Raw genomic sequence first — 23,454 nt, 5'->3', positions numbered from 1 at the left:
AATGTTCGAGCAGTCAAGGACCTTCGATCATAATGGAGAAAATATTCCAGTGGAAAAGTGAGGAAAAGTGGTAGAATACATATGTTTTGTTGAAAAATAATAGTCATAGTGTATTTCATTTATAGCTTTACCGTAACTTTTGTTTTTTTATCCAAACAACTAGTCATTGTTACCAAAGCCTTAGTGTATACTTATAACCCTCTGTGCCACAGAGCTCCATTATTTCTCCAAAAGCTGATGAAAACACAAACTATTGACACACTGTTGCCCTGGGTGACATCTGTCTACAGACAAATCTCATACACCATCCTGCTGTTACCATCCTGTAAATACTAAGTGGAGCACAGATTGTGTATCAACCAGAGCTGAAAATAGTCCCCAACAAAACACACGAAACATTCTCTTGCTTGAGTAAAATTTGATTAAAAACTACAGTGCTGAGCAATTTTAGGAGATTATTAGTTTAAAGAAAGATAGATAGATAGATAGATAGATAGATAGAATTACTTTAATGATCCCAGACTGGGAAATTATTTTGTTACAGCAGTAGTGGGTCCGCAAATAAAACATTTCATACATAAATAGAATCCAATATATACATAGTGTATATATACAGTGCACAGTGTGCTATAAACAGTAAACAATAATAATATATACAACAAAACAAAATATGCAAAATATACTATAACAATAATAATATATACAACAAAACAGTAGAGAGACCAGAGTTCTCTGTCAGGCAGAGGTGAGAGAGTTGTTGTATAAAGTGATGGATTGTGGCAGGAAAGATTTCTTGTATCTATTGCTACGACAGCGAAGCTGAAGCAGTCTTCCGGAGAAGGTGCTCCGCTGTCTGACCAGTGTGAGTTGGAGAGGGTGGAGAGGATTATCCATGATGGATAACAGTTTTTTCAGTGTCCTCCTCTCCACCACAGCCTCCAGAGTGTCCTGTTTGCAGCCAATCACAGAGCCAGCCTTCCTGATCAGTTTGTTGAGTCTGTTGGTGTCGCTGGCTCCGATGCTGCTTCCCCAACAAACCACAGCAAAGAAAAGTATACTGGCCACCACAGACTGATAAAAGATCTCCAACATCTTGCTGCACACATTGAAGGATCTCAGCTTCCTCAGGAAGTAAAGTCTGCTCATCCCCTTCTTGTAAACAGCTTCAGTGTTAGATCTCCAGTCCAGTCTGTGGTTGATGGTAACACCCAGGTACTTGTAATCCTCGACTACCTCCACATCCTTTCCCAGAATGCACAGAGGTTGGAAAGCCGTCTTCCTCTTCTTCCTGAAATCTATCACCATCTCTCTGGTCTTGCTGATGTTCAGCCGCAGGTGATTCTGTCCAGTCCACTCCACAAAGTTGTCCACCAGTGCCCTGTACTCCTCCTCCTGTCCCTCACTTATACACCCAACAACAGCCGAGTCGTCAGAAAACTTTTGCAGGTGACACGACCCGGTGTTGTACTGAAAGTCAGTGGTGTATAAGGTGAACAGGAAAGGAGACAGTACAGTCCCCTGTGGAGCTCCTGTATCACTAACCACCGCATCAGACAGAACACTGCCCATACGGACAAACTGTGGCCTGCCTGTCAGGTAGTCAGTAATCCAGGAGATCATTGTGTCGTCTACACTCATCACCCGCAACTTCTCCCCCAGTAGCAGTGGCTGAATGGTGTTAAAAGCACTAGAGAAATCAAAGAATGTGATTCTCACAGTGCCTCCTCCACCATCCAGGTGCGAATGGGCTCGTTGCAGCAGGTAGATGACAGCGTCATCAACTCCCAAGTGGGGCTGGTAAGCAAATTGCAGAGGGTCTAGCAGGGCTCTCACCTGCGGCCTCAGGTTGGCCAAAACCAGTCTCTCCAGCACCTTCATGACGTAAGATGTGAGGGCCACTGGTCGATAGTCATTGAGGTCTGATGGTGTCGACTTCTTTGGAACAGGAACCAGGCAGGAAGTCTTCCAAAGCACCGGTATTCTCTCCTGACCCAGGCTCAGGTTGTAGAGGTGTTGTAGGACAGGAGACAGCTGGCTGGCACATGTCTTCAGGATCCTGGGGCTGATACCGTCAGGGCCTGCAGCCTTCTGCTGGTGGAGTCTCTCCAGCTGTCTCCTAACCTGGCCTGCAGTCACAGTCATGCGGGGGAGGCTGCCGGTGTCTTCAGTGGAGGACGAGGAGGTGGAGGAGGAGGTGAAGGTGGAGGAGGAGGAGGTGGAGGAGGAGGAGGAGGAGAGGTGCTGCACAGGAGAGCTCACAGCAGGGGAGTGAGGGGGGAGGGGAGGAAGCATTTGGGGCAGGGAGGGTGTGTGGGGGTCTGGAGGTGTCAGGGAGACGACAGAAGGCTGTGAGCTGAACCTATTGAAGAATCTGTTCAGCTCGTTTGCCCTCTCCAGGCTGCCCAATGACTGTCTGCCGCTCACCTTACACCCAGTGATCTGCTTCATACCAGTCCACACATCCCTCACATTGTTCTGCTGGAGTTTGGCCTCCAGCTTCCTCCTGTAGGCGTCTTTACAGGCCCTCAGCATATCCCTGAGTTCATGCTGCACTCTCCTCAGTTCTTCCCTGTCTCCAGACCTGAACGCCCTCTTCTTCTTGTTAAGAAGGACTTTCAGGTCAGTGGTGATCCACGGCTTATTATTAGGGAAGCAGCGTACAGTCCGGGTTGGCATGGGGGTGTGTTCACAGAACCTGATGTATTCAGTGATGCAGTCGGTCATGCTGTCGAGATCCTCTCCATGTGGCTCAACAAGTGCATCCCAGTCTGTCGACTCAAAGCAGTCCTGTAGTGCGTCAGCAGCCTCCTGAGTCCACCTCCTCACGCTCCTAGTGTGGACAGGCTGCCGCTGAACAAGAGGCATATACTTAGGGGTCAGCAGAACCAGGTTGTGGTCAGATCTTCCAAGAGGGGGGAGGGCTGTGGGACTGTATGCATCCTTAGCATTTGCATACAACAGATCTAGTGTGTTACAGTCTCTGGTGGGGCAGTCAACATACTGGTGAAATGTTGGAAGGGTTTTGTCCAGTGAGACGTGATTAAAATCCCCAGTGATGACAATAAATGCATTAGGATGCTGCGTCTGTATCTGGGCAACAGCGGAGTGGATGACGTCACAGGCCAGCGCTGCATCAGCTGAAGGAGGAACGTACACACCGATAATGACGGTGGACGTGAATTCCCGGGGCAAATAATAAGGCCTCATCCCCACAGTCAACAGTTCAATGTCCGGGGTACAGAGACGTTTCTTCACGTGAACATGTCCGGGATTACACCACCTCTCACTCACATACAGTGCAATCCCTCCTCCTTTCTTCTTTCCGCTACTTGTCACGTCCCTGTCCGCCCGAACAGTGCTGAAGCCGGGAATCGCCACGCTGTGGTCCGGGATGTTTGAGTGAAGCCATGTCTCCGTGAAACACAACACACTGCATTCACGATATTCACTCTGAGCCTTTATCAGCGCGGCGAGCTCGTCCGTCTTGTTCCCCAGAGACCTCACGTTTCCCATGACGATCGCTGGTACAGCCGGTCTGTGTCTCCTCCTCTTCACCCTCCGTTTGACTCCAGCTCTGCAGCCACGGCGTCTCCTCCGCAGCTCCTTCAGGACCTCAGGCCTGGTTCCGGGCAGCAGTGCAGGTTCACACAGCGCAATCAGCTGGTCGCGTGTGTAAACAATGCGCTCAGTGATGCGCTCCTGACCCTCCGTTGCTAGGGCTGGCAAAACCATCACAAAAAAAGTGCCGTAAAAGTTTAAAAAAAGAAAAAAAGAAAGGTGTTCGTCTTCTCTCACTCTCTGGAGAAGAGTTGCCAAAAGTTCTGTGAAAATCAGTACAGAAATACAACAAAAACTACGAAAAAACTTAAAAACCCACGGGAGCTGCTGTTACAGGCTGCCACCTAGTACGGCGCCATAGCAACCGAAGTAATACTAATAAAAGTAATACTCTCACAGATTTTCATGTAAATAAATACGTGTTAAGTCACCATCTATCACCGCATGAGGTAACAGAATGATGATTGAGGCCCACTGATGAAAGCACTTGCTGTAATACCAAAGATGCACGCGGGGGGTTGGTGGCAACTTTCAGTTGGTGACGCCTGTGATAGAAATTTTGTACTTCAAAGAGAGATGTAAACTGAAGTCCTACATAAGAATGTTCAATGTAACTGTTCAACATGACCTGTAACCTGTGATCTTGTTTTAGGCCATTTTATTACCTATGTCTGGTATTGAGTGACCACTGAAGCTTAACTCTTCCTTATCACTTCCTTCTCTGTGGAGTATTCCTTTAAGTGCAGGTCATAAATTAGGAACTAATTGAGTGAAAACACACCCACAAAGAGGGATATATACCATGCTTTTCTCTTCAGATATTGAGTCTTCACTTTGTAACAGACCTGCGTGTTGCTCTGTGAATGCTCCTCTTGTACAAGATTAAAACCTTGTTTGAATCTTGAGCTGACTCCGATCTCCTTCCTCCAGTTCTAAATTAACGCAGAATTATTTTAACAAAACATTTGGCGCCCAACGTGGGGCCCCAATATCTGTCGCTCTCTCCACATCAGCGGACCTGAAGACCTTGCAAGGCGGAGGAAAAAACTCCTGAAAAGTCCTCCACCGCGTGGCTCTTAAAGCTTCGTTTGGTCAGGGAGGCCAGGTCCCCTGGAGAGAGGGACAGTGACGGGTCTAACCAAAGAGGGGAGACGGACCAGCCAGGCAAACATTGAGTCAGGGACTCAAATCATCAAAAGGGTAAGAAATAACCATTTCTAATAAGTAAAGCAAGTCAGGGACTTGGGAGATCAGGGATCTCTTAGAATAGGTCAGGGACCTAAAGGAAATTAAAAAAAAAAGCAAGTCAGGGACTTGGGGGAGCAGGTCTCTCTTAGATTTAGGGCAGGAACCCTAAAATATCTGTCTTTGGAAGGACAAGGCTTAAACTAATCCCTCAGGGCTGAGAAACCAAAAGGACGTCGGGTCAGGGACCCATAGGAAAGAGTCAGGGACTCAAAAGGAAAAGAAATGGAAAAACCGGTAAAATACAATAAAATGTAAAAAAAAAAAAGAAAAAGAAGAGCGCTCAAATAGAAATACGAATAAAAGTGAGATAAATAAAAAGAAAGGATCAAAATGGGAAATTGTAGAAGTTGTTATAAATGTTGTTGTGAACCTGACGAGGTTCAATATAAAGGAGATGTAAAATAGATAGATAGATAGATAGATAGATAGATAGATAGATAGATAGATAGATAGATAGTTAGACAGATTGTGAGACAGATCGATAGATAACTGTATAGATCCCGAGGGGAAATTAGGTAATCGTAGCAGTGGTACAGTATAATAAGAATATAAAAATAAAAAACAAGAGTTAAGGGCAAATATTGATATTTAAAAAAAAAACAGTACAATACACATTTGAAAACATTATATATTAAGCTGCTCTTAAACTTGTCCAGAGTTTTGTGGAGGCACAGGATTATGTAAAAAAGAAGTAGGGGTTTGGAGGAAAGTTGCAGGCAGAAGAATGCAAAGAATTGGTAGAAAAGAGAGAGGCAAAGTCAAAGGGAAGTAAGATGAGAAAGAAGAGAGAAGGTTATATACAGGCAAAGGCATGGTTGGATGAGGCAGAAGCAAGAAAGAGAGGAATGCAGAAGCAGAAAGAAAAGGAAGTGAGACAACGTAAAGTAGAAATTGAGAGAAGAGAGGTTGAAGAAAGGAAAAGACAGGAAGAAAAAGAGAAAAAGGAAAAGGAAAAAGATTCAGGAAGTAATAAACTTTATCCTGTTTTGTACTCCAACCGAGATAAACAGGAGGATGATGATTATGTGCCTCTGGGTCCCCCTCCTGATCCTCCCCCGTACATCAACCCTCAACTACCACCGCCTCCTGCCCAGGCCTCCGCTCCACGTCCTCCCGCTCCTTCTCTCTCTGCACCTACTCTCTCCACTCCTGTACCGACAGAAAGAGCCATAGGAAGTCCAAAAATAACAAGGTCTGGTAAGTGGTATGACTCTTTTAAACCTTCTGTCATGCCTATAATCTCTCTGCCAAAGAAGTCAGTGAATTTTAATAAAGAAGAAGAAGAAATGTATCCGCTGATAGAAATGCTGGAGGTAGAAAATATATTAGGGTGCATTGTAAAGCAAAATTGGTGTTTGATTAAGGTAACATGGGACCCATTCCACAACAATGTAACCATACTACATGGGGACGCTCAATGGACTGTCCGAGTTGATGCTTTAATTCAAAGAATAATAACTCACTTTCAGGGAAGAGCAGACTATAGTAAAATAGCGCGGTGTGTACAGAATGCAGATGAAGGTGTGTTGATTTACCTAGATAGACTGAAAATAGTGTTTGCAGCAAACAGCGGTATGCAACAGGATAATGCTGACAATGGTCAGTACAATATGCAGCTAAAAAAAAAAATGCATTCCTGAATGGAATGAAGCCGGAGATCTCACAGTTTGTAAGGAAGCACCCGGTTGGTGTTGGAACAGCTGGTATACAAGCTACGACCGACCATGCAGTACATGCAGAGAATGTACTGAAAGAAAAGAAGGCCAAGAAAGGTGGAACAAAAAGGCAAGTGAAGTATTTGTCATGGATGATGATGATGAAAATTATGCTAATGCATTTACTGATGTGTATTTCCGAGGCAATGTCAACTGTGGAGGCTGGAGAGGGAGAAGCAGAGGAGGAGGACGGGGAGTTGGAGAAGATGAGAGCTGCTACAATTGTGGCAAATTTGGACATTGGGCTTGAGAATGTAGAGCTCCAAAGGGCAGAGGTCAAGGAGGCTGGCAGGAAAGAGGGGGAGGGAGACCCAGACGAGTTGATGATTCATCGGCATGACTGGCCAATAAATCAGGTCATGCACTGACACACACAGACACACACCAAGACACAAAAGATGAGGAAGAAGAAGTATGTTTGCTAGAAAGCGCTCAAGTATTATTAAGTAAGCACCAAAACCTACTACCAAAAGATAAATGATGTCTTTCTTTGGCATAACTTTGCAGAGAGTGGATTGCTAAATATGCTGAAAAAAGCACAACTGCTCCAAACTGCTATATATGATCAACCTGTGGTGGCTCATGATAAAATAACATGGACTCAAGAAGCAGATGATGCCTTTGTGACATGACTCAAAATAGTTCTAGTGAGCTCTTCAGTATTAGCTTTCCCTGATTACACAAAGCCGTTTGTTCAGACATGCGATGAAAGAAATGGTTTTATGACTAGTGTTCTAACACAACCATTTGGTGGAAAACAGAGACCTATTGCATATTATTCATCTAAACTAGATAACATCACAAAAACTATGCCACCTTGTTTGCAGGCAGTACAGGCAGCTGCACTCAGTGTGCAGAGTTCTGCTTCTATAGCGTTATTTCATCCATTGACACTTATGTTTTCACATGCTTGTTCTTCAAATGCAAAACAAGATAGTTTTTATTGTCACAGCCACATCTCACTATGGAGAGATGCACTACATGAAACCCATCAACTCTGTTGCCAAATGTAACAGATGGAATAGCACATGATTGTGTAGGAGAAACTAGTGCTACAGTACTACCAAGACCAGATCTCACCGATGTACCACTTAATACTGCTGATATTGTGATGTTTGTAGATGGCTCATGTAAGAAGAATCCGGATGGAACAAATGTCATTGGATATGTCGTAGTAACATCCAACAAAGTTTCCAAGTCAAGTTCCTTATCGTCACATTTCTCTGCATAAACAGCAGAACTTGTTGCACTTATGGAGGTGTGCAAAATAGGAAAGAATAAAGATCTCATTTTGCAGCTATTGGATGCCATTCAACTGCCGAGAAAAGTTGCAATATGCAAGTGTGCTGCACACACTTCAAGGAAAGATTTCTATTTCAATAGGGAATCAAAAAAGCAGACGGAGAAGCAAAACGAGCGGCTGCTTCTTTGGAAAAAGTAGATGATATTTATACCACCGAGGTTATGCCTACACATATAGATCATGATATTTTAAGGGACATGCAAAATAGCTCACCTGAGACTGAGAAAAACATGTGGCGAACTAAAGGAGCCACAAAGACAGAAACAGGAATTTGGAAGAGCTTAGGCGATAAACCTATATTACCAAAGAGTTTATTTAGATTTGCTGCAGTATTGAGTCATGGGAATATCCATGTCTCAACAGGAGGGATGGTATCCACAATAAGAGAGCATATTTACTACATATGGATTTCAAAACTACTCAAAAAAATGTTGTGCTTCATGATTGATATGTTCTACACATAATGCTCAAGGTAGACCATGTCCAAAACCAGGTAAATTCCAGGCTTACCCATTTGAAATATTATATGGAAGGCCATTCAGGGTACCACTAATAGATATGAAGGGAGATGATACTAGATTGACTGAAACAATTGTAAACTATAATGTCAAAAATGGTGAAGAACAAGAGTGCTATGTCTACAGTATCTCCTCATATAGGTGCAGCACCAACAGGAGGGCCAATAAACCCAGGAGATTTGATGTTCATCAAAGTTCTGAGACAAAAGAATTGGTCAGCCCCATGCTGGGAAGGGCCCTAGCAATTATTGCTGTCTACACCTACAGCAGTCTGCATAGCTGAAAGACAGACGTGGATCCATCTCACGCACTGCAAAATAGTACAAATACTACTGTCAGATAAGTAGAAGCATTCGCCATGCCGGAATTGAAAACTATGTGCAATAACTGTTTTATGTGTGACCACAATTGCATTCCTTATCTCACATTTAGAGACACAAGGCCAGGTACATGATAAAATGAGGGAAAGAGCTATAGGAATACAATCCAGATGGGACACTAGGAGAGGTGCAGTGATAATACAATGTACTGAAGGGATAAACTGCATTGCTCAGATTGATGCGTGTCAGATTTTCCCTTGCTCAGGACAACATTCTGACTGGCTGGGGTCAGAAAAATATATCTGTGTCACCACAGTTGCATGCACCGCATATAGAAGTGTGTGGGGTAAAACTGTTAACAGGTATGGGTGTGGATGTGAGAAGTGGAATTGGGTAATTTGCCAATACAGGAACACAGGACTGGGGATACAATCTGAAACCTGAATCAAAAAACCGACTGACAATTATCAAGACGATGCCAGACACTTGTAAAATAAGCCACTGCAATCCTGTAATAATAACACTTAAGACTCCCAAGCACACTGATAACAGAACACATGTGTTGGGAGCATGGGTAAGTGGAACAAACCCAGTTGGGATATTTCATATAAAATTGTCCCCAAACTTGAGTAATCAGACAACATCTGTAATGGCTACACCAACCACACAGATTTTGATGACAAATATTCCTGTAAAATATCAGCAAGTTTTCCCCCTCAAGCTGTCTAGCCTGTGCAGCAGCCAGGCCAGGGTTAGACACAGTGCCTTTTCCCCTTAATCCCGATAATGATCCGAAAGGTTTTCGTTGCATGCTAGATTTATACAATTCAGACAGTGTTACAAACTGCACCACTTTGAACCTTTTGTTCCCACCAGTGTCACCACAGATTAAACCACCTTGGTTTACTCCATACACTGGAAATTAAAGGTACTGTGTCAGTAGGGGTGTTGATAATCTATAAAACCATCATTGATGTAAGTAAGGGCGAGAACAATGTCAGTGATGGTGTAGTGAATGATCAAATCATGGCTAGAGCTGATGTTTGGAGACATGTGTTGTACATTTATTCCTAACAATACAGCACCGGATGGCAGCATCACTAAGGCACTGGATGGCTTAACCTCCTTATCTGCAGAGTTAGCTGAAAATTCTGGTTTTAATGATCCTTTGACAGGATGGCTTCAGGATATTTTCGGAAAATGGACAGGTTCTATAAAAGCTATGATGTTATCTGTAGCTGTAATGATTGCCATTCTAACCATTTGTGGATGTTGTCTTATCCCCTGTTTGAGAGGACTGTTACAGAGACTCATTGACACTGCTGTGACCAAAACAACGATGCTGTATGAAAGGGTCCCCACCACCGATGACTACCGGGAGGACTATGAGAATGCAGCACAAGAAAATGTTACATTGATATGGCAGATGATGATTTATATAGTAACCTGTTTGATAAAGATAAGGACATCACAGTTTAAGGGATGATTGCTGTTTACGTGTTTATCTACTGATTAAGATGATACTTCAGACAATCTAACTGAAGTTGTAGTTTTCTGAATTGGCTGACTAGAGCCACTTAGGAGGAAAAATATTTACAGCCTTTGTACATATTGAAAGTGACCCCTTTTCATTTATTCTTTTTACGTGTAAGGGATAGTTTAGTTAGGTAGGGATAGGTCCGTAGCCAAGCCCGATGGGTTGACTAGCTTGGTGAGGACGTTTATGTTTTGTTTTGGGGTGACAATGTAATCAAAATGCTTTTGAACTTATGCTTATTTCTATATAACTTCGGTGCCTTATTAAATTGAGTACCTGCGTGTGGTTGCCGGGGCAGCGGGACCGTGAGAGAGTTTTCCTATCTAGAAAGATAATGGATAATTGGAATGTTTTGAACTGCCTGATAGGGTTTTCGCTCTCACACTCTACAAAATGTGTTATAATTATGCTTGAAATCAGCATAAACAGGAGGGATATGTGATAGAAATTTTGTACTTCAAAGAGAGATGTAAATTGAAGTCCTACATAAGAATGTTCAATGTAACTGTTCAACATGACCTGTAACCTGTGATCTTGTTTTAGGCCATTTTATTACCTATGTCTGGTATTGAGTGACCACTGAAGCTTAACTCTTCCTTATCACTTCCTTCTCTGTGGAGTATTCCTTTAAGTGCAGGTCATAAATTAGGAACTAATTGAGTGAAAACACACCCACAAAGAGGGATATATACCATGCTTTTCTCTTCAGATATTGAGTCTTCACTTTGTAACAGACCTGCGTGTTGCTCTGTGAATGCTCCTCTTGTACAAGATTAAAACCTTGTTTGAATCTTGAGCTGACTCCGATCTCCTTCCTCCAGTTCTAAATTAACGCAGAATTATTTTAACAACGCCTTTACCCAGTAGTGGTTGGTCGGCCAGAGAGCAGGTGGTTTGGGCGCGACATAACAGTTTTGTTTGTCCTTGACTCTGCTAGCACTGGGAGTAAACAGTTAACGTTACTGTTAACGGTCATGGCTGAACAAACAAAGAAATTACAGTTAACAGCGGACGACGAAATGGAGGTAAAAAAATACACCTGCAGTTGCTGCTTCAAAAAAAAAACAATATATATATATATATATATATATATATATATATATATATATATATATATATATATATTCATTAGGATTAAGGGCTTTGTGGCAGTGTACCCCTGACAGGATATGGGAAGTCAACAAAATAATGACAAACTAGCCCATTCCACGTTTGGGATGTACTGTCTTACTGGACAGTTATGTATATAGAATAACACCTTAAGCTTCATCTTTATACTGGATTAAATTACTGTAATGTAGGTCAGGTCTAAATTTCCCTTGCAGGATTTTATTTTAATAATGTGCATTTCATGACAGGTAATTTTGGAACACATTTTACTTTGAGTGCACCAGGATATGCAGAAGTTCACTTGCATTTATGTATTTGGTTCATTTGGGATGACGATGTCCCAATTCCAAGTGAATTACGTTGCCAAAAGCCACATGGATTCAGGCAGTCCATAAAATGTCACCCTTACATCGGAGATGTTGTTGTTAGGCGGTGGTGCAGGGGTCAAAACACACCTGATCTCCATTCAGTGTATGTTCCTGAGCATGATGGATGGCTTTAATTCCTCAGTGTTCTTGTGCAATTTGTCCTGAAGTTAGGACGTGTGTTTCTTAGCCCATAAACTGAAGATGAATTTCACCATTTCTCTGCATCATTGTGCTTCATTACATCAGGCTGTCTAAGCATGAATAACTGCAGACTATCAGATGTCAACGTCTATCTACCTAAAATCATAAAGGCCTGAAATTCAGGGTTGTTTTATTTTGGGGGGGGCTTTGATTGGTACCACTCTCAGCTGGACTAATGAATGACACTAAAGCAGCAGACATTTTAGAATTTGAACTGTTCAAAAAAAATGGTTAAACGGTCACCTTTGATGTGATGACACTGTTATTATCACTGTCCAAATCCTACGACATAAATTGCTAAGTCACTGAAGGACATTAAGACGATTTTATCCCGTCTGTTGCAGCTATATCGTTCACTGTGTGTTTCTCCTTGATTATTCTCCAGTAGCAAGCAGCGTGACAACATCTCCTTGCTAATCAGGGCACACACCACCTGAGGTGTTAACACATGGTAAACACGTTCACATTCTTCCCCATTGTGACTCCAATTTTCATACATTACCTTATTTTGCCGACATTTCAAAGGCCATCTGGCTGTTGTGAATGTATGCGCCCCAGGGGAGCACACGGATATATGCAGACTACATTTCTGCTGCTATTTTTTTTCTTGTCTCCTGGACATGCCATGGAGATAACGCTGTCTGCCCCTTATACCTGTGGCTATACACAAGATATATGATGCATGAGTTGAAGGAAAAGGGTTTACATTTTTTATTGTAAAAGTAAAATTGCACTTTCCTACTATAGTATTTCTTTTGGTAGCTATTGTAAGTGAACCCTTTAATTCTGTCAAACCTAATCCAACATCAAACTCTTTAATGATTGCAGCACACCAGATCTGTTACTGCCAACCGCTAGGACAACTGAACACTGGACAACTAAACATCTTGCATCTGTTGTGGAAGAATAATAGATTTTCACTGGGACCTGCATCAAATTGTTGACTCACTCACATATACGCCTGATTTCATTGTGGCATTTCGGAAAGACGTCCTATATCGCGACGATATAGAGAGTGAGCAAAAAAATCTTTTTCTGGATCTGCATCAAAAGTTATTGGAGTCTATTCTGTGCTGAGATCCATATTCTGTCCAAGTTTTGGGGAAACCTATTGAGTAGTTTTTGTGTAAACCTGCTGACAAACCCAACCAACCAACCAACCAACCAACCTACAAACCAACAAACAAACGAAAAAACATAACCTCCTTGACAGAGGTAAAAACAATCTTTTTGATCAATGTTGAAGGCAGCATACCTGGCGTCTGGACAATGTCTCTCTGCGTTTAGCTGGCATGTCGTAGACCACCTGTTTCCAAAACTTAGATGACAGCTCATTGCTCTTAGGGCCCCTCCACTTGATGATAGATAAAACCTGCAGGGAAGAGATTTTTTTAAGTTGTTGCATCGATTCACCCTCCTGCTGTCTAATCACACCCTTGTTCCCCTTCCTCTGTGTACCTTGATTGTATGTTTAAGTGCTTCCACCTCTTGGTAGTTGATGACATTCTTCAGGTCTGCACACTCTATCATGATCACCTGGACACACAAAGGTGGGAGTGTTTGTAAATGCACTTCAAAATTTCCTTGAACATGTAATAATGTTACCAGTCAGGTTTAAGTATTTCCTGTTTACGTCCCAAGCCCTACCTTGATCTCTCCGGTAACCAGCATGGAGTGGAGACGTGTCTCTATCTGGAAGATGCTCCACCCTCTCTTGGCGACAAACTCAGGGGTCAAAACAATGATCAGACGTCTGCTCTGCTCCACACTACGAGCCAAGTCCTCGATGTAGGCTGGGAAAGACAGACATGGACACATGGTGAAGTCAAGATCAAAATGTGGTTTGTGTCTTTCAATTTACGTGTTAGAAATATATATATATATACATATATAGGTATATATATATGTATGTGTGTATATATATAGATATAGATATATATATACATATATATATATACACATATATATATCTATATATATATATACACATATATATATATATACACATATATATGTATATATATATATATATATATATATATATATATATATATATATATATATATAGATATATACACATATATATGTATATATATATATATATATATATATATATATATATATATATATATATATATATATATACATACACACATACATATACATTTCAGAGAGGGAATGGTGGATCATACGAGGGTGGTGTGTTGGCAGTGTTTTATAGTGGATGTGAGTGGAAACAAGTCAGTTAAGATGGCATGACCCAGACATGTTAGTCACTGGTGTGAGGCAAAAAAACAAAAACAGCTTATCCCGGCGATGAGCAGTTATATCACATTTGTTTTTTCATGAGACCTGCATACACATATGAGTTTGATATCGACCTCATGTCTGTGTGTTAATCAAGGAGCTGGAGTCTGAATGTGGATGCCTGGCTTTGCATAAAAACTAAGGGGGGAAAAGCTAGCTGAGCTACATCTAAACTGCAAGAACAGACCACTTTAAAGCTGACAAAGCATAACCTTGTGTCTCATTTGTTTAATCTGTACATGCAGAGTCATTATGAAAAACAAATTATGGTTATGAAAGGAGTTACGTGCTATAACTATTTCCTGGCAAGCACCAGCTGGGTGCAGTGGACTGTGAAGGTACCACATTTGGTACTTTGTGAAAGTATGACAGCTTTAGGGTTGATGCGAGTTGGTTTTGATAAGCTTGCCTTACAGATCTTAGCTTTAACTCTGTATTAAATGCACAGACATGAAGTTGATATCAATATTCTCAATACATATTGGTAAAAAAGCAAAGATGTCTCAAAATGTAACCTTTAACCTCCCATAACCTTTGTTTAGTCCAAAGAAAACCCTTGTATGTAACCTTTGGTGATACACTAAATGTTCAGGTTCTTTTTTGGGTGTCTAAAAGAAAATGTTTGACTGGTTTATTCTTAAAAAAAACCCAGAAACAAAACATTTCCGAATATTTTCTAATACTGTCCATTGCTGTTGCACCTCTGTTTATCCTCTGTTTGAATGCTCTGTATTAATGCCCATCTCTTTTAGAGTTGCCTGTGCCATATATTTGAAAAATAGGGTTAGGGTTGAAAAATAGGCTGTTTTTTTTTCAGTCATTAGGCTAAGCTAGGCCAATTGCCTCAGATAGACTAGGCGACTGGATATATATTTTAAAATGTTGCACCATCCAGACAGTCAGTTGTTTCTCAAAAATACCTTTAAATGTGTTTTATTTATTGTGAATTGCAGGAGAGGAAAACAAGAGTTCCAGAAGAAGGAGTGGTAAAAATTTAATTCCCAAAACACAATCTAGGAAAGCTGCCTATATAATGTCTGCCTTCCTTACTACTGGTGGCATCCTTCAACTCATTTGTCCACAAATGACTAGAGTGACTGACAGGAGCATAGAGCAGAGTGACAGAAATGCTTGCGCAAGACTTTTGGCTGTGACACAGCACAGTGCAGTCAGCTCCAAATTGGAGATCAGAGTTGTGCTGATGCACCACCATCAGCTTTTACTTCTACGCAGGGAGGAAAAATGTGAACTCGAGGATATGATGAGATGCAAAAAGTGAGCAAATATGAGGGAGAGCTCCTGAATGTGTCACTATAGAGCCAAAAATGCCGTTTTAATATCTTCTTCATACCCTCACCGTGGTGCTGTTGCTTCACAGCGAGCCCGTTGAAACTTACCTTCCCAGTCTCATTTCCAATTACTGGTTCGTGACACCCTTATGTTTTTTTTGCCCCCCTTTTTCTAACGTGCGTCACTGAAATTGCCCATTATTTCTCAAATTTGTAGTTACTGACAATGTATGAAAACAGTTCTGTGAACAACAGACTCTCGTTCTCTCTCTCTCTTTCACACCGTCTCTTCACTTGCTAACTAAATTAATGACAGAGAGTCTCCAGCAACACATTGCAATTTCACGCTCAATTTGAGGGGCACAAATAGTACAGAGCATCCCACATTTCAGTCTTTTCTTTCTCTCTTTTCTTTCTTCCTTCAGTTTAATTTATCCATCTCTCTTTATCTCGTGCTCTCTCTTCCTCTACACCTAACCTCCCGTCCTCTCTTCCCACCCCTCACTTCCTCCTCCCGCTCCACATTTTTGAGGATTACGTAAATCAATTAATGAAATAACACAAACCAATGACCCCTTCCCCACCTCTCCCTGTCCCAGTTGTTTATTTCTTGCTCTCTTGTTAATTTCGGAGGGCTAATGGTGTGGGTAATTGAATGGTGTATTTTAGGTCGTGTTGCCGTGTTGCTCTGTCAATGACTATGGTAAGCACTGAAAAGGCACCTCGCTCCGCTGTGATTCACTCATTCAGTGTTTTTTTCACACTACGTGACCTTTAGTTCATATGCAGCTTAGTATGTGTGTAGCTATGCACAGTGGACATTTGTTTTGAGGATGTTTTCAGGCCACAGAGAGGAAGCCTCATTTGTAGATGAAATATGACTTTCTCATCTGTTTTCAGGAGGCGGTGTTGGGTGTGTTTGTCTTGACTGTGTGTTGGTTGGTGGAGGCATAATTTGGACTGAGGGCAGACTATGTAGAGCATGGCAATACATTATGAGCCATTTTAAAATAAATTTACAATATGTATTATAGGAGAAAATGCTAAATAAGGCAGAGAGCACACATCAGTTTGTTTCTTTTTGGACAAAGTACAAAGTTATTTTAGTAACTACATTCATTGAAACATTGAAATGTGATTTTAATGACAATATGCTAACACAAAGGAGGATAATGGTCCAATATTTCACTCCATGCTTTAGCTTGACGCTTCAGTTGAATGAACCAGGTACCCCAGAGACCACTGAAGGTGTTTTACAGTGTTTTTAAAGCTCTGAGCAGGTTTATTACATATTCAGTCTCCTGAAGCACAGTGTTGTGTTTTGTCTGGCCTCATTCGGACAGAATCAGACAGAATCAAGCATAATCAGGCATTGTGGCAGTTTTCTCCAGGGCTGTCCTGCGGTTTGTTTGTGTCATGTAATTTTGCTCCACTATATCCCAAACCACACTGATTGGGTCATTCAGTTCAGTTCAGTTCAGTTCAGTTCAGTTCAGGTCTTGATTGTCCCTCGAGGAGAAATTTGGTTTACATTAGAGGGGAAAAAAAGAAAACACAAAGACAACATAAAGAGGATATGGGACATTAATCACAGTTACAGCAAACAACCAACCAAAAGATTAAAAGTAAAAGTATCAAACCATTGAAATAGCAGCCATAATAAAGTGATGCAAGTAAAGTGCTGTTGAGCAGTGCATTCATGGCATTGCTGTGTTTGGTCAGTCGTCCGTGTTTGTGTCACAGCATCTCGAACTGATAAAATATACAATTCGGCCAGCAAAATTCTTTTTTATCTTAGTTGTTTCACACCAATTTAAACTACACCTGTGCAACTGAAATTAGAACTTCAAAAAGAAAAATGCGAGTTGCCTTTTATTTTGAAGCAGACTGGTCACAGGAAATGCAGTGTGTTCAGTTACCATTGCTGTCGTTCACCACAAAAGCAACTTTGTTAGAAATTTCTAGACAGCGGATTCATTTTTTACTATGTCAGGGAGTAGGTTTATTCAGTCGTCCGGAGTATTGAACAATAAGGAGCTGTTAGATGAAGAGCTGCAGGTGACAGGGTGCACACCTCCAACTTCATAGTGAGGTAACAACTCCCTTTCCCTCCCTATCGCCATCAGGTGGTCTGTTATGACTAAGTTTAAATTCCACATATTGCCAATTAGGCACTTTTGCTTTTCGCTCTGACAACAAATCCTCCGCCACTGTCTTGTCAGTAAGCTCTCCTAACTCTCTCCATGCTTAATGTAAAATGTGACTCCTGTTTCTCTGCGCTGCGACTCTCATGCTACCCCACTGCTGAATTTTTTAAAAAGGGAAATAACGATGGGGGTGGTGGGCTGGAAACACCAGGAACACTGACCACAGTGGCAAGCCTGTTGCAAAGTTTAAATGAGAACCCTAACCCTGACTGAAAGGCAGTCTGGGTTATTCACACTAGAGTGGTTGTTATTTGTGCAGTTGCTTAAAATTGCATTTGAATATAAACAAAATTGCTTTTTCAAAACAAAGTTGATAAGTCTTTCACAGTGAGACAGCATTTGCATGTAGGATATTCTGTAATATGTGAACATGCTGACACATCAATTTTTACGTCCAGCTTTGGGAAATTGTGAAATTGAGGGAGTTGATTAGATGTGACTTGCACAAAACGAGGCAGAACTATTGTATGTCTCAATATATGAGTCAATCTGTGCCAAATCACAGTCTTCAATGTTTTCTTTTTTTTTTGGTCCCTATTGTGCTGTTGCTTCATTACAAACCCAGTGGAAACGTTTCCTCTTCCCAGACAGTCCCATCTCTAATTATTTGTTTGTGACATTCTGAATGTTTTATTCGGAACATGCTTCAATGAAATTGCCAATTATTTTTCAAATCTGTAGTCTGTGAAAATATTTGAAAACAGTTTGCTTCTGTGAATGACAGGCTCTCTCTGTCTCTGTCTCTCTCTTTCATCATCTTTTGGAGGGTGTTGCATGTCATTTCACTATTTCTGGTGTTTTATAAACTATGGGGATCTTTCATGTATTTATTTGTTCACCAAATGTCATTCAAAGATATGATGCGTTATTTATACTGTAAAGGTAGTTATGTGGGCAGTTGTTGTACATTGCATTTGAATATTAAGCAAATCAGTTTTGAAAATGAATTTGGTAAGCTGCAATATGTGAGATTTGGCCACCTGTTGCACTCATGCGCCAAACAGATAGGGAGCAGCATATCACCAGATAGCTTACTGCTGCTAACTGTTTTCTGTTTACGACATTAGCTACTGTTAGCTGTCAGCTGGAGAGTTGGTGTTTACACTGCCAGCACAGGACCTTTATACCACTGGGAGAAAGAGGTTTTCAGGCCCAGGGATAGCTGATTAGCATGCTAACTTCTGCAGATATCTTTGCAACACAATACATAGATGTCTTTGACACAACAAAAAAATTGGTATTTCTTCATATTATGTTAATGATTTATTATTATTTTAATTTGATTTTTTTTTACATTTTTGAATGTTTTAAACTAAAATTATGTTGATTGTACCTTTGAATTTTGACTTTAAAGCTGCATTAATTTACTTTTTGGCCACTTGGGGGAGTATGTAGGTAGAATAAGTTGCAAACACACTTTGTCCAGCAGACATTAAGCAAAATTATCATTCATTTGGAGTTATTCAAGGTCCACTCTTCTGTTTTGGTCTCCTGTAACTCTTAAATAAAACATATGGCTCTTTAGCTGTCAAATGCTTCACTATGTTCACCAGATATTTTGTAACTTGTCTATCTTCGTTTGGTGGCTTATCAGAGCTTTTTCAATAAAAAGTAGTTGCCTGTCTAAAAGCAGGGTTGATGAGAGCAGTGAGATTGAACCATATGTTCTTTTTGAGCTGAAAGATGCTAAAATGCCCTTTAGAGCTGAGGAACACATCCCTTTGACATTTTATGTCGATATTTGACTCATTGTATAGGTGCAATGTGAAGAATTGGCCATGTTGAATTCATACTCCAAACATATAGGGCCAGCATATTAACAGAATAACTGCTGCTATTCTTTTGTACAGCCATGACTGGTGCTACTGTTAGCTTGTCAGCTCGGTTAGCAGTGCAGCTAGCTGGACTACCAGGGGAGTGTGGATGTTTACACAGTTAGAACACAGGAGCTTTGGACAGCTGGGAGAAAGAGGACTTATGGCCTGGGGCTAGTTGTTTCTTTCCATTCTGTTGATAATGTTATTTTTTTAATGTTTTGAACTAAAATTCTAAAATTGGTAAGTGCAGCTTTAATGATCCTCCCTGTTGTGCAAATCACAGAGTGTAGTACATGCAGTATGTGCATAGACATGGATACATGTGCACATTTAATGCATGTGTAAGAATGCGTCTGCATGTTGAGAAGAATTGAAAAGTATGTTTATGTGAAAAACAGTTATGTGAAGCAGATAAATCTTTATACACTTAAATCTTAAATGCTCCATTCACTGTCCCTGCAGCTAGCAAGGCCAGAGACACTACTCATCGTAGAGAGTTTATGATGATGGATGGGTGTTTGTGTGTGTGTGTGTGTGTGTGTGTACATACTGAGAATACTGACAAGTCTGTGTGCAGATTACAGTCTTCTCACTGCACGTGTAGACATATTGGTCTACAATACTATTTCACAGTGTTCAGTGTATATTTTGAGAGTGTTACATTTGCGCTTGTGGACAAGAGTAGCAGTACTGCTATCGACAGTGTCCGGTATACAGGGTGTGTGACTGCGGACACATCCAGTTGGACAGAGAGTGACACGTAACCCTAGAAATGATGACAAACTGTGTCTGTATATCTTTGCGTGCGTACTCTTTGAGCTCTGTGCATCCTGTTCAGCATGTCAGCATTTGCTGGTATGAAACTGAGATTAAGATAAAAGCTAAAATGAGGAAGACAAAGATTGTATCTGTGCTAGTTTCATAAAAAAATAGCGTGACTGTCTTACAATGTGTAGCATTGTGTATACCTGTGTGTGTGTGTGTGTGTGTGTGTGTGTGGTTTGACTGTCCATAGGATGCATACAGAGACATATGTGTGTGTGTCCGCTTGTAAGTGTGTTATGATGAAGATACCCATACATTCTTATTTATTCTGACAGAGTGATGAATTCTGGGTATTGGGGGCTATAATGGTCCATTGAGAGACATCTGTGTGTGGAGAAGGGGGACAGTAGGCAAGGTAGGCAGATGGATGGACGGACGGACGGACGGACGGACGGATGGATAGATAGATAGTTACTTACTACTGCTGGGTATCAGATCTCTGTCTGGTATAAACAGCTTGTATCCGTAATGTTTCTCTAAAACGTCCGGCAGGATCTCCAAAGCAAATGTCTCCTCGTCACTGCTTGACCTGCTGGTGAAAAGGATAACAATCATGGCTCCAGATTCAAAATGAAGTACAACACCATCTGTTAAAGAAACAGCTGGTATTGGCTGTTAATGCACAATTTAAAGCATTAACAGTTTAAAAACATTAATCTTAAATGCCCAGAAATTGTGTAATGTGACATCATCTAGCTTGATGAACTGTTTATGCGACAGTAAAATACTGTATTTTTGAAGGTGAGATATAAAGATCGTTTAGTCTGGAGCTGGAGCAAAGAGGTTCTTAGCTTAGTTTAGCTTAGCATACAGACTAAAAGTCTATCCAAAAATCTAAAAGACTTTAGCTCAACACAATATGCCAACACAACAGAAATGTAATAAAGACAATGTGTGATGTAAGGGGCCGTAACTGGTTTAACCCTTAGATGCATAAGTGGGTCAAAAATGACCCGGTGACGTTGTTTTCTTGCAATATCTTCGTAATGAAAATTTGTTATCATTTCATATTCCAGGTATTCCTCAAAAAATATGTTTTTGATATGATGTCACTGAAAATTTTAATTTACCTTTTAAACATTTAAAAAAAAACAAGTTTTTGTATTACTACCCCAAGCTTCCATAAGTGGGTCAAAAATGACCCGCATGCATTTCTTATGGAATTTCATGAGAACCTTTAAATTCTTATCAACTGTGGCTGTGAGGAATCATTTATTTTTTACCTTACACTTTACAATCTAGTATAATCTTCATCTTTCAACAATAATTCAATTTCAACAACATACTTGCACATTCATGTCTGTGTGTTTGTGTGTGTGTGTGGAAGAGTATGTGCTATTATCACTTATCACTATGTATCAGCCTAATTTATAGTTAGCTAACATTAGCTAGCGAACTATGCTAGCTAACATTACTGTATGTACTGTACTATAGGTGTGTGTGTGTGTGTGTGGGGGGGGGGGGGGGGGGGGGGGGTGGTCCTTTATGAGTATTATGTCAAAGAGTATGTGTTATTACCATGTAATAATGTATTAGCCTAATTTATAGTTGGCTAACATAAGCTAGCGAACCATGCAACAATAATTCAATTTCATCAACATACTTGCACATTCATGTCTGTGTGTTTGTGTGTGTGTGGAAGAGTATGTGCTATTATCACTTATCACTATGTATCAGCCTTATTTATAGTTAGCTAACGTTAGCTAGCAAACTATGCTAGCTAACATTACTGTATGTACTGTACTATAGGTGTGTGTGTCTGTGTGTGTGTGTGTGTGTGGGGGGGGGGTCATTCACAAGTATTATGTGAAAGAGTATGTGTTATTAGCCTAATTTATAGATAACGTTAGCTAACATTAGCTAGCGAACTATGCTAGCTAACATCACTGTATGTGTCTGTGTGTCATTCATGAATATTATGTGAAAGAGTATGTGTTATTATCATGTATTGACTTTTAATTATTTTTTTATTGTTTTAGTCTAACACAAATTAGCTAACTAACCTAGCTCACATAGAAAGAAAGAGAAAGAAAGAGAAGAGGTGTCAGATCTGCCCAAGTCAAAAAGATCGAAAAGTCAGCAATAGGTGTGGCAAATGCAGTGTATGTGTGCAATGATCACAGCAAGAAACAAATAGTTTGTGACAACTGCATGCAGTGAGGGACTATGACTGAAAACAAAAGCTCTACAAATAGAGATGACACACACAAGCACACACAAGCACACACACACAAATGTGAATGTAAATAAGTTGTCTTTGTTTCAATTATTATTGTTCAAAATGTTTGAAAATTAAAAATTAAAATAAGTTAAACATGAAATCATTCTTGTGTGTACAATACAAAACATAAAATGAAGGATTATTCTTAATAAAAATGACAAAAATGGCATAAAAAAGCATTGATTCTATTACGGGTCATTTTTGACCCACTTATGGAAGAGTGTAGGGTCCAATCACTCATGCATCTAAGGGTTAACTTTGGCAGAGAAAGTAAATCACTGTATTTCCCAAACAGTTGGAGCAATGGTAGTTGTTCTGTTCTGTTTTAGGACTAGGTTGTATAATCCCTTATTGATTGCATTCCTGAGGTATGAAGTGGGTCGGTACAGACAAATGAGGGGATCCAGGTAGGGGCTAAGGTGCTGTCTGTGTGACAGAGAGGTTCGGAGCTTCATTGGAGTCGTCAGGTGGGCACCCTCCTTCACTGGTGTTTCGATGACAGGCCCACAACACCTCCAGAGGGCTCATCTGCAACATCTGGCATCCCAGGTGTGCCCCCCTCAGCTCTTAACCCTTCCACGCCACAGATGCTATTTTGGGGCCCAGGTGGCATCTCTCCTCTTCAGCCAGAGCCACCAGCTTGCTTGCTCCGCTGCGCTTGAGAGGACTTTGATGGCTTGGCGTTGGGCTTGGCCTCGAATTCCTCGGTCCTTAAGTAGCCTGGTAGTTGTTTTGCCCACGAAGCCTCTGCAGCCGACCTCTACTGGGCAAACCTTGGCTTTCCAGCCATGTTGTTCCGCATCGGCTGCCAGTTCAGCGTACTTAAGGCTCTTTCATTTGTGGGCCTCCTCAATGGCATCCTCCCAGGGCACAGTCAGCTCTATGATGTAGACCTTGTGCTGTGACGAGG

At 41.0% G+C, this 23,454-nt stretch overlaps 1 protein-coding gene across 6 annotated transcripts in view; it reads right to left on the bottom strand.

The window, feature by feature from the left end:
• The window catches only part of il1rapl2 (interleukin 1 receptor accessory protein-like 2), a 491,754-nt gene that overhangs the window by 3,654 nt on the left and 464,646 nt on the right, over positions 1-23,454 (bottom strand). For 4 of the 6 annotated variants that reach the window (XM_030396625.1, XM_030396623.1, XM_030396626.1 and 1 more), the window contains 4 exons: positions 20,743-20,855; positions 13,526-13,671; positions 13,337-13,414; positions 13,134-13,250 (listed from right to left, as the gene is read on the bottom strand). In XM_030396625.1, the coding sequence (XP_030252485.1) occupies positions 13,134-13,250; positions 13,337-13,414; positions 13,526-13,671; positions 20,743-20,855 (454 nt within the window). The remainder of the gene's footprint in view (positions 1-13,133; positions 13,251-13,336; positions 13,415-13,525; positions 13,672-20,742; positions 20,856-23,454) is intronic. The other 2 variants (XM_030396624.1, XM_030396628.1) reach the window with 1 other exon arrangement.

The sequence above is a fragment of the Sparus aurata genome, chromosome 18 (genome assembly GCF_900880675.1).
Source record: "Sparus aurata chromosome 18, fSpaAur1.1, whole genome shotgun sequence".
NCBI lineage: Eukaryota > Metazoa > Chordata > Actinopteri > Spariformes > Sparidae > Sparus > Sparus aurata.
The sequence above is the reverse complement of the archived record's forward strand: the minus strand, read 5'-3'. Positions and strand labels throughout refer to the sequence as shown.